The 22,713-nt window shown below is 42.9% G+C and overlaps 1 protein-coding gene across 1 annotated transcript in view; it reads right to left on the bottom strand.

Moving 5' to 3' along the window:
• Nucleotides 1–22,713, bottom strand: part of LOC139760579 (uncharacterized) — a 128,243-nt gene that overhangs the window by 89,918 nt on the left and 15,612 nt on the right. The window contains 8 exon segments of the mRNA XM_071684357.1: nucleotides 3,903–4,048; nucleotides 5,053–5,233; nucleotides 6,292–6,574; nucleotides 7,007–7,206; nucleotides 8,635–8,728; nucleotides 14,294–14,392; nucleotides 14,912–15,012; nucleotides 17,841–18,162. Coding sequence (XP_071540458.1) covers nucleotides 3,903–4,048; nucleotides 5,053–5,233; nucleotides 6,292–6,574; nucleotides 7,007–7,206; nucleotides 8,635–8,728; nucleotides 14,294–14,392; nucleotides 14,912–15,012; nucleotides 17,841–18,162 — 1,426 coding nt within the window.

Below are 22,713 nucleotides of genomic sequence, written 5' to 3'. Positions count from 1 at the left end.
TTTTATTCACCATGCAAAATAATGCTAATAATGAGGTTTTGAAGGAAATCTATTTTTCTGAGAAAATCTCGCAAAAGTGCAGGTAATAGTTCAGGATAATTTTAAGCTCAAAAAACTTTTCATTTCAAAATTGAAATATAACATATTGAAACATTTCTATACTTGATATAATTATGGAAAACGTATAATAATGCTGTAAGTTACCGATAGATACCTAGGAAATACTATGTATATGATCATATACTACTCTAAAATTTGCATTATTTAACGGCTCAATTAAAGGACGTAAAGTCGAAATAACGATATATTTTAACCCCAGATTTGTATTCACCATCCAAAATAATGCATATAATGATGTTTTGAAGGAAGTCTATTTTTTGCGAAAATAAATAAAAGTCCAGGGTATTTTTCAGCTGAAAAAATTTTTCACTTCGAAATTGCAATATATCATGTTGAAACATTTCTATACTTGAAACAATCATGGAAAATATATAATAATTCTGTTACCGATGGATACCCAGCAAATACTATGCAAATGATCATATAATACTCTAAAATTGCATAATTTCAAAGCTTAATTAATGGACATAAAGTCGACCTTACGGCATTTCAACCCCAGATTTGTATTCACCATGCAAAATAATGATAATAATGATGTTTTGAAGGAAATCTATTTTTCCGAGAAAAATAAGAAAAGTGCAGGTAATAGGTCAGGGTATTTTTCAGCTGAAAAAACTTTTCATTTCAAAATTGAAATGTAACATGTTGAAACACTTCTATACTTGAAATAATCATGGAAAATATATATTAATGCAGAAAGTTACCGATAGATACCCTAGGAAAGATGATGTAAAAGATCGTATAATACTCTAAAACTGCATCATTTAAAAGCTCAATTAAAGGAAATAAAACCTAAATAACGACATTTTAACACCAGATTTGTATTCACCATGCAAAATAATGCTAATAATGAGGTTTTGAAGGAAATCTATTTTTATAATGCTAATAATGAGGTTTTGAAGGAAATCTATTTTTCTGAGAAAATCACGCAAAAGTGCAGGTAATAGTTCAGGATATTTTTCGGCTCAAAAAACTTTTCATTTCAAAATTGAAATATAACATATTGAAACATTTCTATACTTGATATAATTATGGAAAACATATAATAATGCTGTAAGTTACCGATAGATACCTAGGAAATACTATGTAAATGATCATATAATACTCTAAAATTTGCATTATTTAACGGCTCAATTAAAGGACGTTAAGTCGAAATAACGATATATTTTAACCCCAGATTTGTATTCACCATCCAAAATAATGCTTATAATGATGTTTTGAAGGAAGTCTATTTTTTGCGAAAATAAATAAAATTGCAGGTAATACTCCAGGGTATTTTTCAGCTGAAAAAATTTTTCATTTCGAACATGAAATACAACATGTTGAAACATTTCTATACTTGAAACAATCATGGAAAATATATAATAATGCTGTGAGTTACCGATGGATACCCAGCAAATACGATGTAAAAAATCATATAATCCTCTGAAATTGCATCATTTAAAAGCTCAATTAAAGGAAATACAATCTAAATAACAACATTTTACAACCCAAATTTGTATTCACCATGCAAAATAATGATAATAATAATGTTTTGAAAGAAATCTATTTTTCTGAAATATAACATGTTCAAACACTTCTATACATGAAATAATTGTGGAAAATATATATTAATGCTGAAAGTTACCGATAGATACCCAGGAAAGATGATGTAAAAGATTGTATAATACTCGAAAATTGCATCATTTAAAAGCTCAATTAAAGGAAATAAAATCTAAATAACAACATTTTAACCCCAGATTTGTATTCACCATGCAAAATAATGCTAATAATGAGGTTTTGAAGGAAATCTATTTTTCTGAGAAAATCACGCAAAAGTGCAGGATAATTTTCAGCTTAAAAAACTTTTCATTTCAAAACTGAAATATAACATATTGAAACATTTCTATACTTGATATAATTATGGAAAACATATAATAATGCTGTAAGTTACCGATAGATACTTAGGAAATACTATGTAAATGATCATATAATACTCTAAAATTTGCATTATTTAACGGCTCAATTAAAGGACATATATTCGAAATAACGACATTTTTACCCTATTTTTATTTACCATGGAAAATAATGCTAATAATGATGTTTTGAAGGAAATCTATTTTTTAAGGAAAACATCAAAAATTCCAAGTTCAGGGTATTTTTCAGTTAAAAAATTTTCATTTCAAAACTGAAATATAACAAATCCAGACACTTTTATATTTGAAATACTCATGAGAAATATATAATAATATTGGAAGTTACTGATAGATACCCAGGAAATACGATGCAAATGTTCATAAAATGTTTAAAATTGCATTATGTAACAGTTCAAAGGTCATAATTTTATAGTCGACGTAACGACATCGTGACTCCAAGATTTTTATTCACCATGAAAAATATTCTAATAATGAGGTTTTGAAAGAAATCTATTTCACTGACAAAAATCCGAAAAAGTGCACTCAATAATTAAGGGTATTTTTCAGTTTTGAAAGCTAATCTATATCTGACAAAAATACGAAAAAGTGTATTTTTCAGCTAAAAAAATTTTCATTTCAAAACTGAAACATCACATATTCAAAAACTTCTATACTTGAAATAATCGTAAAAATATATATATAACAGAACCCTCAGCTTCAGATGTATGTCCAGTAAATACAATGGATATGATCAGATAATATCTTAATATTGTCTTTATTAAACAGCAAATACAGAGGTCATAAAGAGAACCAAACGATATTCTAACCCCAGATTTGTGTATTCACCATGAAAATTTTTATTTTATAATGAGGTTTTGAAGAAAATCTATTTTTCTGAGAAAAATAGCAAAACTTTCTATTCAGGATATTTTTCAAATGAAGAAGCTTTTCATTTCAAAATTGAAATATAATGTATCTAAACACTTCTATACTTGAAATAAACATGGAAAGTATATAACAATGTACTCATGTACCGATAGATACCAAGTATATACGATGCAGTTGATCATATATTTGACCGATAGATACCAAGTATATACGATGCAATTGATCATATATTTGAAAACTGTCTTCGTTCAAGGGTATATCTAAAGGTCATAGAGACAACCAAACGATATTTTAACCACAGATTTGTATTCAGCATGAAAACCTTATCTTATAATGAGGTATTCATTGTATTTTCGGCTCTAAAAAACACTCTTATTTCAAAATTGAAACATAGTATTTTCAAATATTTCTATACTTGAAATAATCGTGGGAAATATATAGTAATGCCCTCATTCACCGATAGATACGTAGGAAATACAATGTAAATGATCAGATAACACTTTAATATTGCAGTCATTTAACAGCTGAATTAAAGGTCATATAATGAGGCTATGAAGGAAATCTATTTTCCTGAGAAAAATACCAAAAAATTGCAGGTAATAGTTCAGGGTATATTTTAACCCAAAATGTATCAAGATGCTCTCAGTTACCGATAGATACCCAGTAAATACGATGGAAATAATCTGATAATCATCTAAAATGCTTCTCGCGTAGCAGCTTAATTGAAGGTCATGATTTTTTTTTGACGTCATCGAATCCCAACACCACCCCGCCCCACGGGAAATAGGCAATAGTTGCAAGAAAATAACAATAATAAAAAAAAATGATACATATACATTCTTTTCTCTTACACTTGATCGCCGCTCCCTGCGTCAGCGAGCCAGCATCAGGAAACAGACGAAGAAAGGTTAAATCCGCATCCATACTCGAGCTGTCATGTGTAATGTTGATATCATAAATCAACATCATACACAGTTGCAAGATTGCCACCTTACTGACCTGCAAGCGTGGAAAGCTCTCTGGAGGCAGCATAGGGTTGGAAGGTCTCCCTCAACTCTCCCTCGCCTTCGCTTTCACTTGTACTCCATGGCTCTCCACTACAAAAAGAGTGCTGCTCCGAAAGCTCTGATAATTCGTCCACGTCCCTGGAATTATTCCAATAAGTGTGTGTTCCATCATAACAGATCAAGTATCATTCCTTAGTCACTAACATGCAAGTCACAAAAAAAGAAACCTTAAAACTTAAATCAATGCTGTTTGAACTGAGGGCAATGTTAGATTAGTCTTACAAATAATACTGTTCTGGATTCCATTTCTTTGTAGAATCCTTCGTACATCATGTCTCCCGGGGACAATGACCAGCGCATCACCCACATCATTTCATCCAGGTTGCTGTCTTACCTATGATGTTCTTGTAGTGCTCCTCTTCCAGTGATCCACGAAGTCATACTAGGGCAACACTCACCACTGAGCCCATGGCTAGCTTGCTCCGCTGCTGGTACTTCTTCCCATGAACTCATATGGCCCAACTTCACACAGAGAGTTATGAGGTCAATAGAGTCCCTCCTCAGAAAGGGAAGGTCCTCATCTCTTATACCGATAATCACACTTTCCACTAGCCTGGACTGCACCCTCTGTAGGCACACTTGGGTGAAAACGACCGGATCTTGAGAGTTCAAGATCAAAAAAGATGAGAGGAAGCACAATCAACCAGAGAGGCTTGGACAGACAGAGGAGAAAAGCAGTGGAAGCAGCCTACATTCTATTTGAGGACAATATCAACACAGCGGCGGGATGTGACAGGTGGGCAAGAGGAGCTGACCAATTAGGGAGCACTGTGCTACAGCGAGTGGGAAGCTCTGATATCAGCAGCATTGTGTACAACCCTATGTAAGACGTTTCGTCATATTCTCCTGAGGAGGACAATGATCGAAACATTGAGAAATGAACCCTGACTTGCAGCATGAGTCTCGCCTGGTAGATTAGTTTTAAAGAGACACATCACATGACCATCAATTCTGATACACGGACAGTGTAAGATGGTCAAAAGGGACCACCTCGTATAGCTACTCAGAAAGATCGCGAGGAAGGATGGGACACAGGTGCCTGGATCTTGGAATACAACACACCAAAGGAGAAGGAGACTAACCTATTGCCCACAGTGGCTGGGACATGAGCCTCAGGATTGGGGATGAGCATCGTGACTGGCTCAGTGGCGGCAGCACCCACAAGACGATGCCGACGGAAGAGCCAGTTCTCTTCCCAAGTATCTGAGTCAACCACCATGTCGCCAGGACCCACCTCACAACACTCGGTGTTAGAACACGAATCTGAAAATGGAGAGCAACGGGTATAAGACTGCCGTGGCTGGAATATGATCAAGAGTGTGTGTGTCTCTCTCTCAACTTTTTTCTGCTTTCACTGGAGGGGAGCTGAGAGTAAGTTGTGCATGAGGAGGGGGGCCGGGGTCGGGGGGGACATTAAATGCAGGTCCACGATGATCTTTGGGCTGGAAGAACATATTCTAAACAAAGAAAAAAAAAGAAAATATGGTGAATGGGACAAACTGAAAACGTGACCAGACGTAATGCAATGAATATTCGCAAATAACGACATAAAGGAAGACATGACATTGGGGAAAAAGGGCGCAAAGGGTAACATTTAACATGGACGTGTGTAGTCAAATCGAGTTGAGACAAGTCATACATAACGGCAAGGAGAGAGAAGGTCAAAGGAGCGTAGGTCAAGATGGAAAAAAAAACAAAAGAGGAAAGCCTACTTATGAGTACCTATTATGAAATTTGGCCAGAGTGGCAACAGGGCGTGTACGAAATGCTCACTACCCCATCTTGCTTGGGTTTTCATTCGCCTCGGGGAAGCATTATGAGATATCTTCCATGATCATTTCCAATATATATATGGGAGCGGGTGGCTGGAAATCCTCCCCCCTCTCTTTTTTTTTTTTTAATTTTCCAAAAGAAGGAACAGAGAAGAGGGCCAGGTGAGGATATTCCCTCAAAGGCCCGGTCCTTTGTTCTTTGCGCTACCTCGCTGACGCGGGAAATGGCGAATAGTATGAAAGGAAAGGAAAGGATATATATATATATATATATATATATATATATATATATATATATATATATATATATATATATATATATATATATGAAGTAACCTAAAATACTAGCCAAATCACACATACAATACCTCACTATCTTAACCCTAACACTCTTTTAAAGGTAAAATGAGTACATTAAGAGTATCTAGCACAAACTCCTACTGTTTAGTAAATAATCAACACTATACTACAATGAATCATTTCAGTCTCCTAAAAATCAATGCATTTCCGAAAGCCAGTAGATTGTAAAGGTGAAAGGGAGAGACCTACCATGTAAAATATCAGCACCAAGTTCTGGGAAGGATACCCTCCTGGAGGTGATGTGGGCTGGGTCAGGAAGGGCAACATTGATGGTGGACAAGAGGGGCTCCTCTGTCACCGAGTGATGCGTCACCTTCTTGTGGTGCCTCGTACCTCTCGGGTCGTCCAAAGAGCACCGGGAACCTTGCCAGGACCCGCCAGAGTCACTGATGTCATCATCGTACGTCCCCTCCAGGTCTTGATCATCGTCGGTCAGGTGATGGGTGGTGATCTCCTCGACATGCTCCTCTATCTGAGGGATCGGGATGGCACAGCTACTTAAGAGGTGGTTCCTGCTGCAGAAGTAGTGGCTAGCTAGAGGTTGAGCTTTAATTACTACGTCCTCAATCTAAGGGATTAGGATGGCACAGCTACTTAAAAGTTCTTTCTACTGCAAAAGTTGTGTGGCTAAAAAAAAATAAAATCGCTAGAGTGGAGCTTTAATCACTACGTCCTCAGAGTCCATCTGATGAGAGAATCAGAACATGCAATGACTTGATTCCCGACGTTTCCTGAGTCATTTTACTCAATTCATCAACCACTGCTGCACTGGCTATCTCATACACCTGATGAGATGGGTATGTACACCACAATGAAACATATAAGACAGGTTATCTGTGCATAAAAAAAAAAGATTATGACTTTCATTGCACTAGGAATTCGAGTAATCAATAATTTGGCTAACCTTAAACTGTAGTGGTGGACCGTCTGACACAGCACCAGCCCAGCAATCATCAGTCACAACACCTTGATCAGGGCTGACAGTTGGTGGCCTACAGTCAGAATGGAGTGGCGGGGTCAGTGATCTTTCTTCACTGCCTTCTGACCCAGCCTCACTGACCTCACCTCTCGTGTGTCGACCTCGCCGACTCTCTTTTGCACCACCTGTGACAGTACACGAAACAAATTATCTAATTTTTGTGGAAGATGAGACAGCATGGCCACTTGAACACCTTAATCCTAATCATTATCTCAAATTAGCTACTCTTTTAACCCTGTATGAACACGAATCCAGCCTACACCCTTCAGTCACCTTGCATAGACAATCAATACCACAACACAAGACATCATCTATTCGAAGCATCACATATAATACAATATATGACATTCATTCACCACTCTGTATAATCAACGCAAAAGCACCATACAAATTCAATGCTTCCAAAACACTAACTTGTACCTCTAAAAACAATTCATTCATTTCACTCTACACTACGTCTCAAGTGCCTGGCATTCCACTTCCTCAAAAGCAAAATTATAAACCACAAAAAAATTGCTCTCAAAATAATCACTGCCTGCCTAGACACCACAATAGCACTCAACACCTTTACAGTTAAACAAAGATCCCTCCCTATACATTTCCACCTCAGCATACTTGGCACTCCAATCTGAGAAACGGTACTAGACCCCTCCCACCCAATCCACTCTATAACTAACCACCAATCCCTACGTAGAAGAGTAACCTCTACTAACAGGTCAACCCCACTCCCAACGAATAATAACACTGACCAACACACAAACACACACACACACACACACACACACACACACACTCAAATGTTCTGACAAGCATTAAGAATAACCAACCACCAAGCTGAACCTTAAAGTTCAACCAACCAGACATACACTCCCATCAGAAACTGCTACTCCCGAGTCAAACATGAATCAAACTCTTTTCCTTATGCTCTAGATATCATCCATCCCTACACCACAACAAACACCATCTCAACACATCAAAAGACCCATCCTGTCCACAACGCAACTACCATAAAGAAGACATAAAGCACTTATTAAATGCACATAGACACATACACAACATCACAGCAGGTTTTGACCTGTGTTCCCAGCTGGAGGATGTGGCCATCTTCCTCAGTGCTCATGGAACTTTATATAGATAGAGAGGACTCCCGAATCAATACGTAATCAAATATCTATTACATTCATTATACTTAATCGCCGTATCCCGCGTCAGCGAGGCAGCGCAAGGAAACAGACGAAACAATGGCCCAAACCATCCATATACACATGTATATACATAAACGCCCACACACGCACATATACATACCTATACATTTCAACGTATACATACATATACATACACAGACATATACACATATACACATGTACATATTCATACTTGCTGCCTTCATCCATTCCCGTCGCCACCCCGCCACACATGAATAAGCATTCCCCTCCAGCGAGGTAGCACTAGGAAGACATATATATATATATATATATATATATATATATATATATATATATATATATATATATATATACTTGTGTTATGACCCAAAATGAATAATCTCTGACCTGACATGCCACTGTCTGTGTCTGTGCTTGTGACATCATGGCTGACTTCAATAGTCACCTCATCTGGTCGTCCTCCCTCACATGATTCTAATACCTGGAAAGTGACAAGATAGCACTGATTACTCTACAATCACGAACATCATCAACACAAAAAAAAATTAATCTATAAACATTTCTAAAAACCAGACCAACACAAATGAATCTGCTGTGAGTTAAAAGCATATTATTGGTTCTTAATTTCAGAAGCTTCCTTTCAAGACGACACATAACGACAAAAGTGATTGTTAGGATATGTATTTTGTAATTCTCTCGTCTGTATGTTAATGTTAAGTGTACAATAAAATTTGTAGATCTATGAATTACATGTTAGAGTTAAGTTGTCTAAAATGGGTAAGTGTACTGCCAGATCAAGGGTGAGGGGGTAGTTCAAGTCCAGACACAAGGGTCCTTTGCGATGATCAGTATTTTAGCACAAGGGTCATTTTGCTGACGCTGGTTTATTTCAATACATGGTTAGAGACCAGAGGGGGGGAGGAGGGGAGGACCAGTACAGATATCCATCTGTCACTCAGCATCAGTAAGTACCGGGATCCTTGTAGAATGATGGGGTCCATGTTCCCAGCAATCTCTAGATAACAGTGAAATGTCACTGGATGGGCAACTTGACAACCATGTTATAAGGGGGTCTTGTATAAGATCAAACATAGACGGTCATAAATGTGCAAAGTCTCATTCCAATACCACCACTGGTTCTGAAGTTCTGGAGGCGAATCATACCATGTTCCCTACTGCGACACTGACCTTTAAGGAGAAAAAAAAAACCCAGGTGGCAAAACATCGTCCAGTAATAGCTGAGGTTTCTGCAGTATCAATCTAAACTTTCCACTGGTTCAAGAGATATCTAGTGGAAAAAAAAAAAAGAAGTATGACTCTACTCTCAACGAATACAACCCTGACAAAACACACACACACACACACACACACTCAAATGTTCTGACAAGCACGAATAACAACAACCAATCCCCAAGTTGAATCTTAAAACTTCAACCAACCAGACATACACTCCCAACACCTTGAAAGTACGGCAATTGAGGGTGGGCCAAGCAAGACATCGATTTGTGTTGAGTACCATTTGCGCAGATTATCCTTCTAGTCACCTCCACCTTTCAAAAAGTTATAAAGCAGACATAAAAGCTACCATGTCCCTTGTTGCGACTTTGACCTTGATGGTACGACCCAAATTCCTACTAACTAGAATTGGTGTGAACTATCGTTCCATTGCCTTCGCTGGTTTCTAAGATGTGGAGGGAAGAACTATCGTTCTATTGCCTTCGCTGGTTTCTAAGATATGGAGGAAAAAGAGTGTGGCGGACGCATTAACTAAATGATTACCGAAGGCGCAGCGCCTTCTATGGTGCAACCAATATGATATCTTTTTTTTTCAAATCAGACGTAACAACATACTCCGATAATTTTCAACTCATCTCCTAGACAGTCCAACAGTCAAGCTTATTCAGTAAGACTTCGTACTGCTCTTCATCAACACCAACAGAGCACCGGTAACTCAACGTAATCACAGTCACCCATATTGGCAACAATTCCCCACCTTAATTCCAAAAGGTACATCTAGTGTGCGTGTTGGGTAATAATTCGGATAATTTTGTATCTAAATGAGAACATTCAGACACTGCCACAGGGGAAACACTAATAATGAGCAATATATACACAAGTGCTTTATCAACCTGAGATTACAATTCTGTATGTTATACCGCAGACAGTATTGAATATTCAAACTGCCTGCATGGGGAAGCATTTTGGAAGAAAAAACATACTGGTTTGTGTTTCATGCACTGCCTAGCTTCAACTCAACCATATGAAAGTGATAGTTTAGAGGTTACGAGGAGTTTGGTGAAAATACACATATAATGTGAGCTACTATCTAACAACCAGAGTGTACGATGACGCATTATTCTAAGAGGTATCTGTGTATTGGCTATTGTTATTGTTCACGAGTCACCACTAGCCAGCCTGGGGTCGGACCAGCATGGGTTCGAATCTTGGGCGTGGCAGTCGGCATATACCCAACCCAGGTGCTCATCCTCCCTTCGAGTCAGGTCAATAAATGGGTACCTGCATCAGGCTCAGATGTGTGTGTGTGTGTTCATACATAGGAGTAAAGAACAGAGGACTGGGCCCTCGAGGGAATATCCTCACCTGGCCCCCTTCTCTGTTCCTTCTTTTGGAAAATGAAAAAAGAAAACGAGAGGGGGAGGATTTCTAGCCACCCGCTCCATATATATATATATATATATATATATATATATATATATATATATATATATATATATATATATATACTTACTGATGGTGTGACCCCACTTCTGTACGGTACTCAAAAGTAATTCATGTTCACTTACCTGGTTAGCAACCTATATTTCTCATGTGACAATTACCAAAATACCATCACAACCCACTACTCTCGTGAAATGTTTTCAGACAATATCCTTTCTTGTTAAGCAATTCACGTTACACCATTTTACAGCACGTCACAACTAACATCAGCAGGTGGCTACTGATCACTGTGTACATAATCACGCGTTTGGCTCTGGCCTAAAATAATCTGTAATCACATTGTCCAGTGTGTTGCAGGTTGAGCCAATGTTCGGTAGGTCCATTTTGTAAGATGAGGCACAAAGATGAGCCAGTAAGGTTTAAACACCGCCTGTAAATAAGTTATAAAATATATACTGGGACCTCCGTTTTAACGGTGAAAATTCTCACTATCACCTGAATCACATGTTCTTTCTTGTTAACTGATAAAAGTATATAGGCTCTTTTCTTCTTTAGTGATGAACTATGTACACAGTTAGTACGTTTCCCAGTATATTAAGAGCGTGGACACAGAGAAGGTGGGGAGTACCTCGACGGTGTTGATGTCGGTAGACGTTCGAACCTCCCCTCCCTGCTGCCGACTGGACACTGGCAGCCAGATGCCAATGCAGCAAAAATTCCAACTCCCGCTCAGCACAGAACAGGACAAGGACACTTAACAGCATAACGGCAATGACAAGACAAATGCGTAAGATGAAATCAAATTACAGATGAATAATAAATTTTATAATAACGCAAAAAAAAAGGCAAATTAACTTAAAACGACGGATCCTCGACATCCCAGAAATGGGCTGTGCTCCCTCGTACTATGAATCCACCACACTTGGTGGGTTTCACGCTTCCCTGGCAAGCGTCATGGCTCTTGTGTCCAGACATCCCAGAGGTCATAAAAGCGGATCACCTAAGGGATCTGTTCCCTTTAACCTGATAAATTAGACGGCTTAGGTCCTCTAATAACACACCTTCTAAGAACTCTTTTCATCTCTTCTGGCAACGATCGAATTAAGAGCCGTGAATTTCCCGAACTGAAGGAGATTTGTAAGTTTTGAGAAAAGAATTTTGACAAGAACGTTCAAGTCATAGCTGGATGAGTTTTTTTGGTTATGTCTTTATAACGATTCGTTACGTGTTGACGACGGTTGTAGCAGCGCAACGGTTACGTAACGAGCCACTGGTACCATATCCTAGCACCGGCACTATACATAGAACTCCCGGAACCGGCACTGAACACAAAACCGGTACAGTAGCTAATAAAAACCAGAACCACAACTAACAACCAATACCATACCATACCTAGGACCATACCTAGGAAGAGAAACAACAACCTACCCATCACATGCATCGTTCACAACACTGTTCGCTCGGCCTCCGATGCAGTGTGGTTCATTGCCGGATTGATGATGATAATGCTACTGCCACTTTAATTTTGTTTTCTTGATCACTTTGAGAGCCGGAAAACAACACCTTCTTTACTACGCCTCCCAAACAGAGAAGCAACGTTAACAACACGACCTATGGCAATGTTGCGGTGCTCAACACCAATGCCAACATTGCTATATGTTGGTTAACCTCACCCACGACAGTAGGAGATCCGTCGGTAAACTTTCGCGACGCCCGAAATCAAATTGTGGAATGTAACTGACTGTTTGGCATTGGTTATGTGGAGAATACTGCTATGCATAATACAATAAGACCCTCGGAGTGTGATTTGTATTATTCTTAACCCTGGGTAAAAGTAACTCACCACTGGGCAGGGATATGAAGAAAAGGGAATATGTGGGTTTGTACAGCGAAAAAAGTAAGGTAAAACATGTTCGTTCGCTCATCAACAGAACCTAGGACAACCTTTAACTTTTCCTGGCACGTGAGAACGAACTAAGCGCATTATTTCGAAATACTGGTGTAAGGCAATTAAAATGGCGGTAGTTCGAAGTGTGTCCACTTAATGGGATTGCAGGGAGAGCGCAACTAGCGAAAGACGATGACACTAAGTCCCATGTACTGTGTTGGATTAGTGTTGATGTGTTACAGTCATGATGCGTTGTCACGTGAGTCATAATTACCTTTTGTATTCCTCTGCAGCTCATTACCATACATATGTAGTGTTACTGACATTTCTGTGGCCTCAAGTAACGCTTAGGCACCATGATACAGAGCCAGATGTCTTATGGCAAATACGTATAATATTACACGCCCATGGTAACGAAGAAAAACTACACATCATGAGTTTCATTCGTCCCCATTTGTTGAAGAACTTAAATCTTCCATTGCATTACCTATTGCCACTCTCCTGAATTCTGAAATTAAGTCCGCACTTTTTCCGTACCTTCCAATATATTTCATGGGGAAAATAGTTCCCGGTCGTAAAACAGAAGTCAATGGCGGTGGTGATAATGACGGAAGCCTAGGCGTTATGATAAAATATAGGGCGCATCCGACAAGAAAAATCTTGTTGTGGACAGTGTCGTCCTACATTTTTCTGTTGTTGTTGTTGTTGTTGTTGTTGGGTTGTGTAACCCAAGACACGAATTGTCGTTGGTCACTGTACACCCACTCAGGGAATGCTCTTGACAGTGAAGATGGAAATGGATCAACGCCCGAAACATTTTTTTGGGTTATTCACGACTCACTGCAAAGCCAATTTTCTATCGTGTGCGTGTGTGTGTGTGTGTGTGTGTGTGTGTAATTCAACATTAAGAAATAAACGATCTACCACCTTGAGTTATGAGGAATTAACCACATGAATCTGACGACCTAACTTGAGTACGACGACTTTATACCCTTTGGGCTATGACGACAACCTTTGAACATGACGACTCGAATTAGGACGCCATTTAGTAAACATGCGAGTGTCCAAGACAATCGCATGTTTGCCAAACGGCGTCCTAGCTTCGTCTCTTCGTTGTATATCAACTGACTGTTATATTTCTCTCTTTTGTTCTCCCTTGACGATGTGATTATTACATGAAAGTGCACTTGGGAACTTACCGTGTTTCATTTTCCCCGTGGACTCTTAGGAATATATATATATATATATATATATATATATATATATATATATATATATATATATATATATATATATATATATATGATCATCAGAAAACACAACAGACGTGTTTCGTCCTTCCCTCCCGAGAAATCTGAATACAGACTGTTTTTCTGGGGGAAAAACGACTATCATACTCAGAAACTTGGCTCTGAAAGGGGGCGTTTAGAAAACGGAGGTCAGCCTATAAAGTCAGTCAGTATGAGGAGCAGACATTACCTTGTTGAGGATGGCGGTGGCCAGGATATCCTCGTATGTATGGGAGTTGAAGTCCTCAACGGGCGTCTCTGGCGAGACGGCCGGGTCATACCCCTCCGTCTGGTGGGGAAAGGAAACATCAGTCACGGTGCCACACCCTGCGTGTAACGCATTAGAAAAACAACGCCATCTACTAACTGCAAGGCACATTATGCATACCACCGTCCACTGGGTGAGATACTTACGTACATATTTTGTGTACAGCATTGTCTGTCGATCTATCACCGTATGACACGCGTGACATAGCTGTATAGCAGGTGCTTCAAACATAAACAGCTTCACATACAACAACAGTGTGACCCATGGGACGAATGACATAGAGACTATCTACAGGCTTTACCTGACCACAGCGGCTTCGTCTGGTACCTAGCTATGGAGGTTGAGGGGCCTCGGAGACAGATGCAATGTGAGAAATATGAAGAGACAGTACCTGGCTGGAGAGGATCACGAGGAGACAGTACATGGCCGGAAAGATTCATGAGGAGACAGTACCTGGCTGAGAAGGACCATGAGGACAGAACCTGGCTGGGGAGGACACAGTACCTGGCTGGAGATGATCATTGAAGACACAGTACCTACCTGGCTAGGGAGGATCATTGCGTCCTTGATAGCTCTGGTGACGTGCTGGGAGAGCTGGGCGTGGCGGGTGGTGGGAAGGTCCTCAGGTGGCAGCGGCCGATCTGACGGGGGCACGGCAACGGCTGGGTTAGTGGTGCTCTACACTACTGCTGCTGGAGGAGGGGGGGCAGCTGTGGTTGTGGTGGTGTGGTGTGATGTGATGCGGTGCTGTGGTTGTGGTGGTGCGGTGGTGTTCTGTGGCTGTGGTGACGTGGTTGTGGTGTATTCCTGTGGCGCTGCGGCTGTGGTGATTTGGTGCTGGTGATGATGTAACGAAGAGGCTGTGCTGTTGTGGTGCTGGTATTGAGGCTGTGGTGGTGTTGGTGTGGTGCTGTGGCTGAGGTGGAGTGATGCTGGTGCTGTGAGGGTGTGGTCCTGATGCTGTGATTGTGTAGATGTGGTGCTGATCCTGGGGCTTTGACGGTGTGGTGCTGTGGTGGGTTGATGCTGGTGCTGTGTTGTAATGCTGTGACCATGCTGGTGCTAGTGCTGTAGCTGCGCTTGTGTTCGTGTTGTGCTGGTGCTGTGGTCGTGTGTGTGTGTGGTACTCATGCTGTGTGTTGTGCTGCTGTGGCTATGACTTCGGTGGTTATGGTACTGTTACTGTAGTGGTGTGCTGCTGTGGTGCCGTGATGGGGTGGTGCTGTGGCTGTGGTGCTACGGACGTTATGGTGTGGTGCTGGTGAGTGTGCTGTGGTACCGTGGTTGTGATGGTGTATGCAGTGGTGGTGCTGTGATGCTGTGATGCGGGGCCTCTTGTATACAGTGGGCGGGGGAGGTTGGTTTCACCAGCGTAGCGTCAGTGGCAGTGGGTGTCGTTATTGTATTACAGTGACTGTACCTACTGTATTGTGTTTATGGTGATTCATCAACTGTGTATTGTATCATCTTGTCGTGGTGGGAGTCGGGTGATGTATTATCGAGATGGCTATCAAAGCAGTATCATAAATGCCGCTGTCACCTTTTTTATATACGTTATCATTACTGTATCCTAGTATGACTGTCATCAATACATTACAATGGAGAGACAGCTACTCAATCTTGTATCAACAGTGATGCTGGTAACTATAGCTAACAATAAAGATAGTAGTACATGGTCTTATATATATATATATATATATATATATATATATATATATATATATATATATATATATATATATATATGCTAGTTACATCTGTATTATAATAACTACGGGCCAGGTTACCTACAAAAGCAGTTATATCTACCAAGACAACAATCACACATTGTCAGTTACTCTACGAAATAAAACGTAACTATATCTACTGTTATCTACGCTACGTCTACTAGTCTAGGGGGAAACAAAAATACACAAAAAGGATCCTCCGAGGTAATACAGGATATACTGGTACACATGGGAATATACTCAGTTACATCATGATATGCCAATCTACGGGTGTTTCTGTATATCTTCATGTACCTGAAGATCGCTGGAATGTCTGGGTTATACCTCGTTATACTAAGATATATCTTATTCTACTTCATCCGACTGGTCACACCTCACTAAAACTGGCTATATCTACCTTATACCCCATATCAACTATAGCTCGTTCTATTTTGATATATCTGACTTCTCCTTGCAATATTTGGTTATACCCGACCACACCACCAGAGTAGTCTGCCTTCACTCACGTATACAAACTCGCCTGTATCTTAAATGTATATAGTTATACCTCACTATATCTAGCCATTCAGAAATAGCACTCCAGTACTGCGCAACAGCACTAGTATGCTTGGAAGGTCTGGCTAAACTTCACTATACAACCTAGCTATAGAAACGTAGGAGAGTATGGATGGATACACACTGCTAGGTATGTCTTGCTATACCAGGTTTCCCCGGTCATAATATATCGCTAAAATATATCGCTTTGTCGCGCTATGTCATAAAAGTGGCACACCTGGCGCCTCTCCCACACCTGGCATGGTCGCTCCAACACACGCACACACACATACACATACACACACCTGCTGAAACCACTACCACATCTGCAACGCTGCTCCCACTCCCTCGTCCATGACAACCTCCTCATCATCTGACTTACTCATGACCTCTTGGGGTGAAAATTAAACTGGGAATTAACACTTTCACTATCTGTAGAACTAAGGTATGAGGTGTTATTAAGGACAGTGTGTCGAATGTGAGGCTAGACGACCTCATAAATCTAGGAGGTAATGGGTATAGCGACTTCGCTTCCTCACACTCCTCATCTATCTTGCATACTGTCATCCTCAGTCCTCACACTCATCTTTCCCACCCTCATCATCATGAGTGTCTCATCCAGATACTCATAATCCCCTACACTTATCGCATGTCATCATCCGCCAAAACGATTATTCTAAAAACTCACTATTCCGATACTCTTCACCATTCTCATACACATCATCACCAGTCATTATCATCTTTAACCATCTTCTTCACATTCATCCACCATACTCATTACCATCCTCATCACCCGTCTCCTCCCCACGACCCTCATACTCATCACTCAATTCACACTAGACTTCTCAAACTCATCACCATCCTCATACATCTCCCACTCATCATCATGTATTACTCTGCCTTTATCATTATCACCATTCTTATACTGATCCTCCCTTACGTGTTTCTTGGTCTGTGTGTTCCACCCAACCCTGACTCGTTCCCTCATTCCTCTTCCATACCCTGCTGTCTTCTTTTCCGTCTTAGTCTTACGAATGTCTCCCCTTTCCATCTACTATTCTATTCACTTAACATGTCCCTTTCTCTATCTACACTTCCAGATTCTGACGTGCCTTAACTGGCTCGTATAATCATCCAGACTGTCTATTGTATCATTCTCATCTACCCTTCCAGCAGTCTCCTACCCATTCCAGATCCCCCGCACTTACTGAGGATGGACATCTGCAGGGAGTAGGAGAGTCGGGCGAGGGCTTGGCTGAGGCCGGCGTGGTGTCTGCTGAACAGGTCCCTCTCTGCAACATGCAACACCAACATGCACATGAACATCAACATGCACGTCAAGAACGGCATGCACGAGAGCACCAGCATGCACACCAGCGTCAATGCCGACACCAACGTCAGCACGAACGTGCATATCAACATTAACGTGCACATCAATATGACTCCCCGCAGCCAAGATCCAGGGGAGGATAAGTACGGGTCGTCTGTAAGGGCAACAGGATGACAACATCCTAGGATATCTTGGCGAGGCTACGCGCCATTACAACCGAATCAAAAGAGTACATATTAAAATATACACTGCAGGGTGATAACTGTGTGCTTTTAATAGAACCCAAGCATGCAGAGCTATGGTAATCACTATAATCACAGTCGTCACTGCTTACATGGATAGGGTGAACAGTGACGACACTGAAGGTATAATAATCACATTCAATTTGGTTCATATCTACCAACAGTGACGGAAGTGTCCAACCTGTGGGTAGAACTGGTGCAGAGCGTAATGATAATACGAAGACTATTTAGGAGCATTTGGACAATTACGTATAATAACGAAACTGGATACGACATTCAGCACAAACCTAACATTGACGAAGGTATGAGAGCGGACGCGCGTGCGTACACACTAAGCAAACGTCGTGTACAAAAAAGGCCTCCGCACTGCGTGACGTCACTTATAAACAAACATGGGGGTTGGTTGAAGTATGAGTTTGGTGTTTCGTTAACAGCGAACCCGATTCGATTTCCTGTCTTCTTACTCAGTTCTCATAACATTATCTATATATATATATATATATATATATATATATATATATATATATATATATATATATATATATATACACACATTATAAAGGCCTTAAAATGTATAGTCTTTTATTCTTGATGAATCGGTTGGAGAAACTGAATGTGTATAGTGAGACAGGAATACATGAATAAGTAAAGAAAACCATAAACATATGATGATGTAGCGAGTCAAGATGTACTGAGAGGGTCCCCCCCCCTCCCCCAACACACACACACACACACACACACACACACACAGAAGGCGCTGTGAAATGAGATGCTGTTCAGCACACGACAGTACACTGATGTGCTGCTCTGTGGAACTTTGGCCAGAGAGAGAGAGAGAGAGAGAGAGAGAGAGAGAGAGAGAGAGAGAGAGAGAGAGAGAGAGAGAGAGAGAGAGAGAGAGAGAGAGAGTAAATAAGACACCCCCTGGACGAACATGAGGGAAGAGAAAGAGGAAGAGAGAAGAGAATGGCGACGATGACAAGAGGACAAGGAGGAGCCATGCCACGCGGCGGTGGACAATCTACAGTCGATGTTCCCGACGGTCTCCAGTACTGGCAGCAGCCTTACCTGCCGTGCGCACTTCTCTCAGGCTGGCCTCTCACTAGCTAGACCCGCGTGTGTACATCTCCCTCACTCTCCCTACCGCCCGTGTCCGCCTCTCTCTCTCTCTCTCTCTCTCTCTCTCTCTCTCTCTCTCTCTCTCTCTCTCTCTCTCCTTGCCCACCAGGAGCGCCCCCTAGTTGAAGGGAATTATAGATGGGTGTTGACAGGAGGCCATGTTGGGGGGAGAGGGATGGGGGTGCGAAGGGAGGGAGGGAGGGGAGAAAAAAATGTAAATAGCCACCGCACTGAGGATGAAAAGAAGGGGGGGAGGGAGAGTGGAGGGAAAGGAGTGGGGGACGGAGGGAGGGAAAGGAGTGGAGGACGGAGGGAGGGAAAGGAGTGGAGGACGGAGGGAGGGAAAGGAGTTGGGGATGGAGGGAAAAAAGGGCAGAGAGTGGAAGGAGTGGGGATGAAGAAATGGAGGGAGGGAGGGGAAGGGATGGAGATGGAGAAATGGAGGGAGGGGAAGGAGGAGGACGGTGCAGCAGGTGGGTGAGGGATGAGAGAGGAGGAGGAGGAATGGAGGGGGAAGGGGGGCGAGGGAGGTAAATATACAAGACCTACAGGTCCCAAGGGGCTGAGGGCGGAGGGGTGGAGGAGGTGGAATGCTGGGAGGGGCGAGGAGGGGCTGAGGGCGGAGGTTGGAATGCTGGGAGGGGCGAGGAGGCCGGAAGAAGAGGAGGAGGAGGAGGAGATCTTCCTGAGGAGGGGAAGGATCAGTGCTGGGAGGAGGAGGGGAGGAGAAAGGAGAGATGCCAGGGAGAGGAAGGTGAGAAGGAAGAGAGGGTGCCGGGAGAGATGGAAGGGAGAGGTGAAGGAAGGGGGTGAGAGGAAGGGGAAAAGGTGGATTAGGTGGCGAAGAAGCAGGAGGAACTGAGGGAGAAGGTACAGGGAAGGAGGAAGGGACAGACAGGGGGAGGAGGAAGAGGAGGAGGAGGGGGAGGAGGAGGAAGAGGAGGAGGAGGAGGAGGAGGAGGAGGAGGAGGAGGAGGAGGAGGAGGATGGTAAGGAAGAGAATATGGAGAACAGGAGAAAAGGGAGAGAGGACAGAGGAGGAGAGGAGGTAGAGGAAGTAGAGGTATAAAGGTGAAGGAACAGAAAGAAGGAAGGAAGGAAGGAAGGAAGGAAGGAAAGAAGGAAGGAAAGGAAGGGAGGCTTGAGAGCAAGATGGCAGCACTAGACACGACCCTCCCTAGGGGAGGGAAACTACAAAGAAGAAAATGTTTATGATACGAGAGAGAGAGAGAGAGAGAGAGAGAGAGAGAGAGAGAGAGAGAGAGAGAGAGAGAGAGAGAGAGAGAGAGAGAGAGAGAGAGAGTATGTAGGATGGTAACAAGACCGACCAAAAGGAGGAGCGGCGACCGTGGCAGAGGCGTCAGGAGGGTCAGGAGAGGCGGGTGAGGAGGAGCAGGAGAGGGGGAGAGGCGCCAAGGGAGAGGATGTGTCAGAGACGGAGGGGCAGGATGTGAGAGTAAGAGCGCAAGTCTGTCGGAAGGGATGTGGCTGAGGGGCTGGGTGATGGGGTGGGAGGGCATCATTACCAGGGGGAGGGGAAGAGATTGGGGAAGGGGTAAGGAGGGTAACAATGTACAAAGAAGGGGGGGGGGGAGATGTAGAGGGTGTAGGTAGGGGGTGTAGTGAGGAGGAAGGTGTAGTAAGGGGCAGGTGTAGGGAGGGGGAAGGTGTAGGGAGGGAGGCAGGTGTAGGAAGGGTTCAGGCAGGTGTAGGGACGTGAGGGCAGGTGTAATGAGTGGTCAGGCAGGTGTAGGGAGGGAGAAGGTGTAGGGAGGGTTCAGGCAGGTGTAAGGAGTGGTCAGACAGGTGTAGAGAGGGGTCAGGCAGGTGTAGTGAGGGGGTAGGTATAGGAAGGGGTGAGGCAGGTGTAGAGAGGAGGGGGAAAGAAAGATGTCTCACGAGAACACACAATAATGACTGGGGGTAAAGAAAAAAAACACGTTCCCAGGGGAAGCGTCATTCCAGCACCACACCCACGCTGAAGACACCTTCCTGCCGCGCCCCATGCTGGGGGAGCGGGTCCTGCCGCGGGACGCACAATACTATGGAGGGAAGGACGAGCAAGGTCAGAGGCGGGCCACGCACTCTCGGACGTCCAGCCAGCCAGCCAGCCTCGCCACCAGAACGCTAACACCTACGAGAACAGAACCCCACGACCTCCCCTTTCCTACATGCCTCAGATATCTGTGAATGATTCCAACAGAATGCGATGACCAATGAGGTGAGCGCCGTGTCACACACACACACACACACACACACACACATACACACATACACACCCACATACACACCCAACCACACACCCACACACACACCCAACCACACACACACACACACACACACCCAACCACACACACACACACCCAACCACACACACACACCCAACCACACACACACACACACACACACTCAACCACACACACACACACACACACACACACACACACACACACACACACCTTTAAGACTACAGTCCCGTGTAGATGATCATCTGGTGTGGGATGACGTCCACGAGGAAGGTGGTATTAAAGTGGCAGCAGCCAGCGTGTGGCCCGCCATTAACACCAACCTCCCCCATCCCCACCCAATCCCATTGAGGTCAAGGCATTCATCCTTGCCGTCATTCACAACTCTCTCAGCGGTGGGATGGCGAGGTCACATTAGTCGTCAGGTTCTATGAAGTGTTGGAGGTCGTTCATACATTCTACAAATGGTAGGGAGATCAGGGAGGTAGGTCAGGGAGGGAGGTCAGGGAGGGAGATCAGGGAGGGAGATCAGGGAGGGAGGTCAGGGAGGGAGGTCAGGGAGGAGGTCAAGGAGGTAGGTCAGGGAGGGAGGTCAGGGAGGGAGGTCAGGGAGGAGATCAGGTAGGGAGGTCAGGGAGGTAGGTCAGGGAGGGAGATCAGGAAGGGAGGTCAGGGAGGGAAGTTAGTGAGGGAGGTCAGGGAGGGAGATCAGGGAGGTAGGTCAGGGAGGGAGGTCAGGGAGGGAGGTCAAGAAGGGTGGTCAGGGAGGGAGATCAGGGAGGGAGGTCAGGGAGGAGATCAGGGAGGGGATCAGGGAGGGAGACCAGGGAGGGAGGTCAGGGAGGAGGTAAAGGCATTGTGTTGGGATCGCTTGTATAGCCTCAGGCAGCGCGTTGATGACTTTAGTCTCAAATGACACGAACCATCACACGGAGATCTCGCTCGCTCCCGCGCAGCCTTCCACTCCCACCCAGGTAACCGAGACGTCTGTACTGCAACGACGGACGAAGCACAGAACAACAGTGAGTGTGTACAGTGTGTGTGTGTGTGTGTGTGTGTGTGTGTGTGTGTGTGTGTGTGTGTGTGTGCGTGTGTGTGTGTGTGTGTGTGTGTGTGTGTGTGTGTGTGTGGACAAAATGCTCAT

Source organism: Panulirus ornatus, chromosome 1 (genome assembly GCF_036320965.1).
Source record: "Panulirus ornatus isolate Po-2019 chromosome 1, ASM3632096v1, whole genome shotgun sequence".
NCBI lineage: Eukaryota > Metazoa > Arthropoda > Malacostraca > Decapoda > Palinuridae > Panulirus > Panulirus ornatus.
Note: the sequence above shows the minus strand (reverse complement) of the source record. Positions and strands in the feature narration are given on the sequence as shown.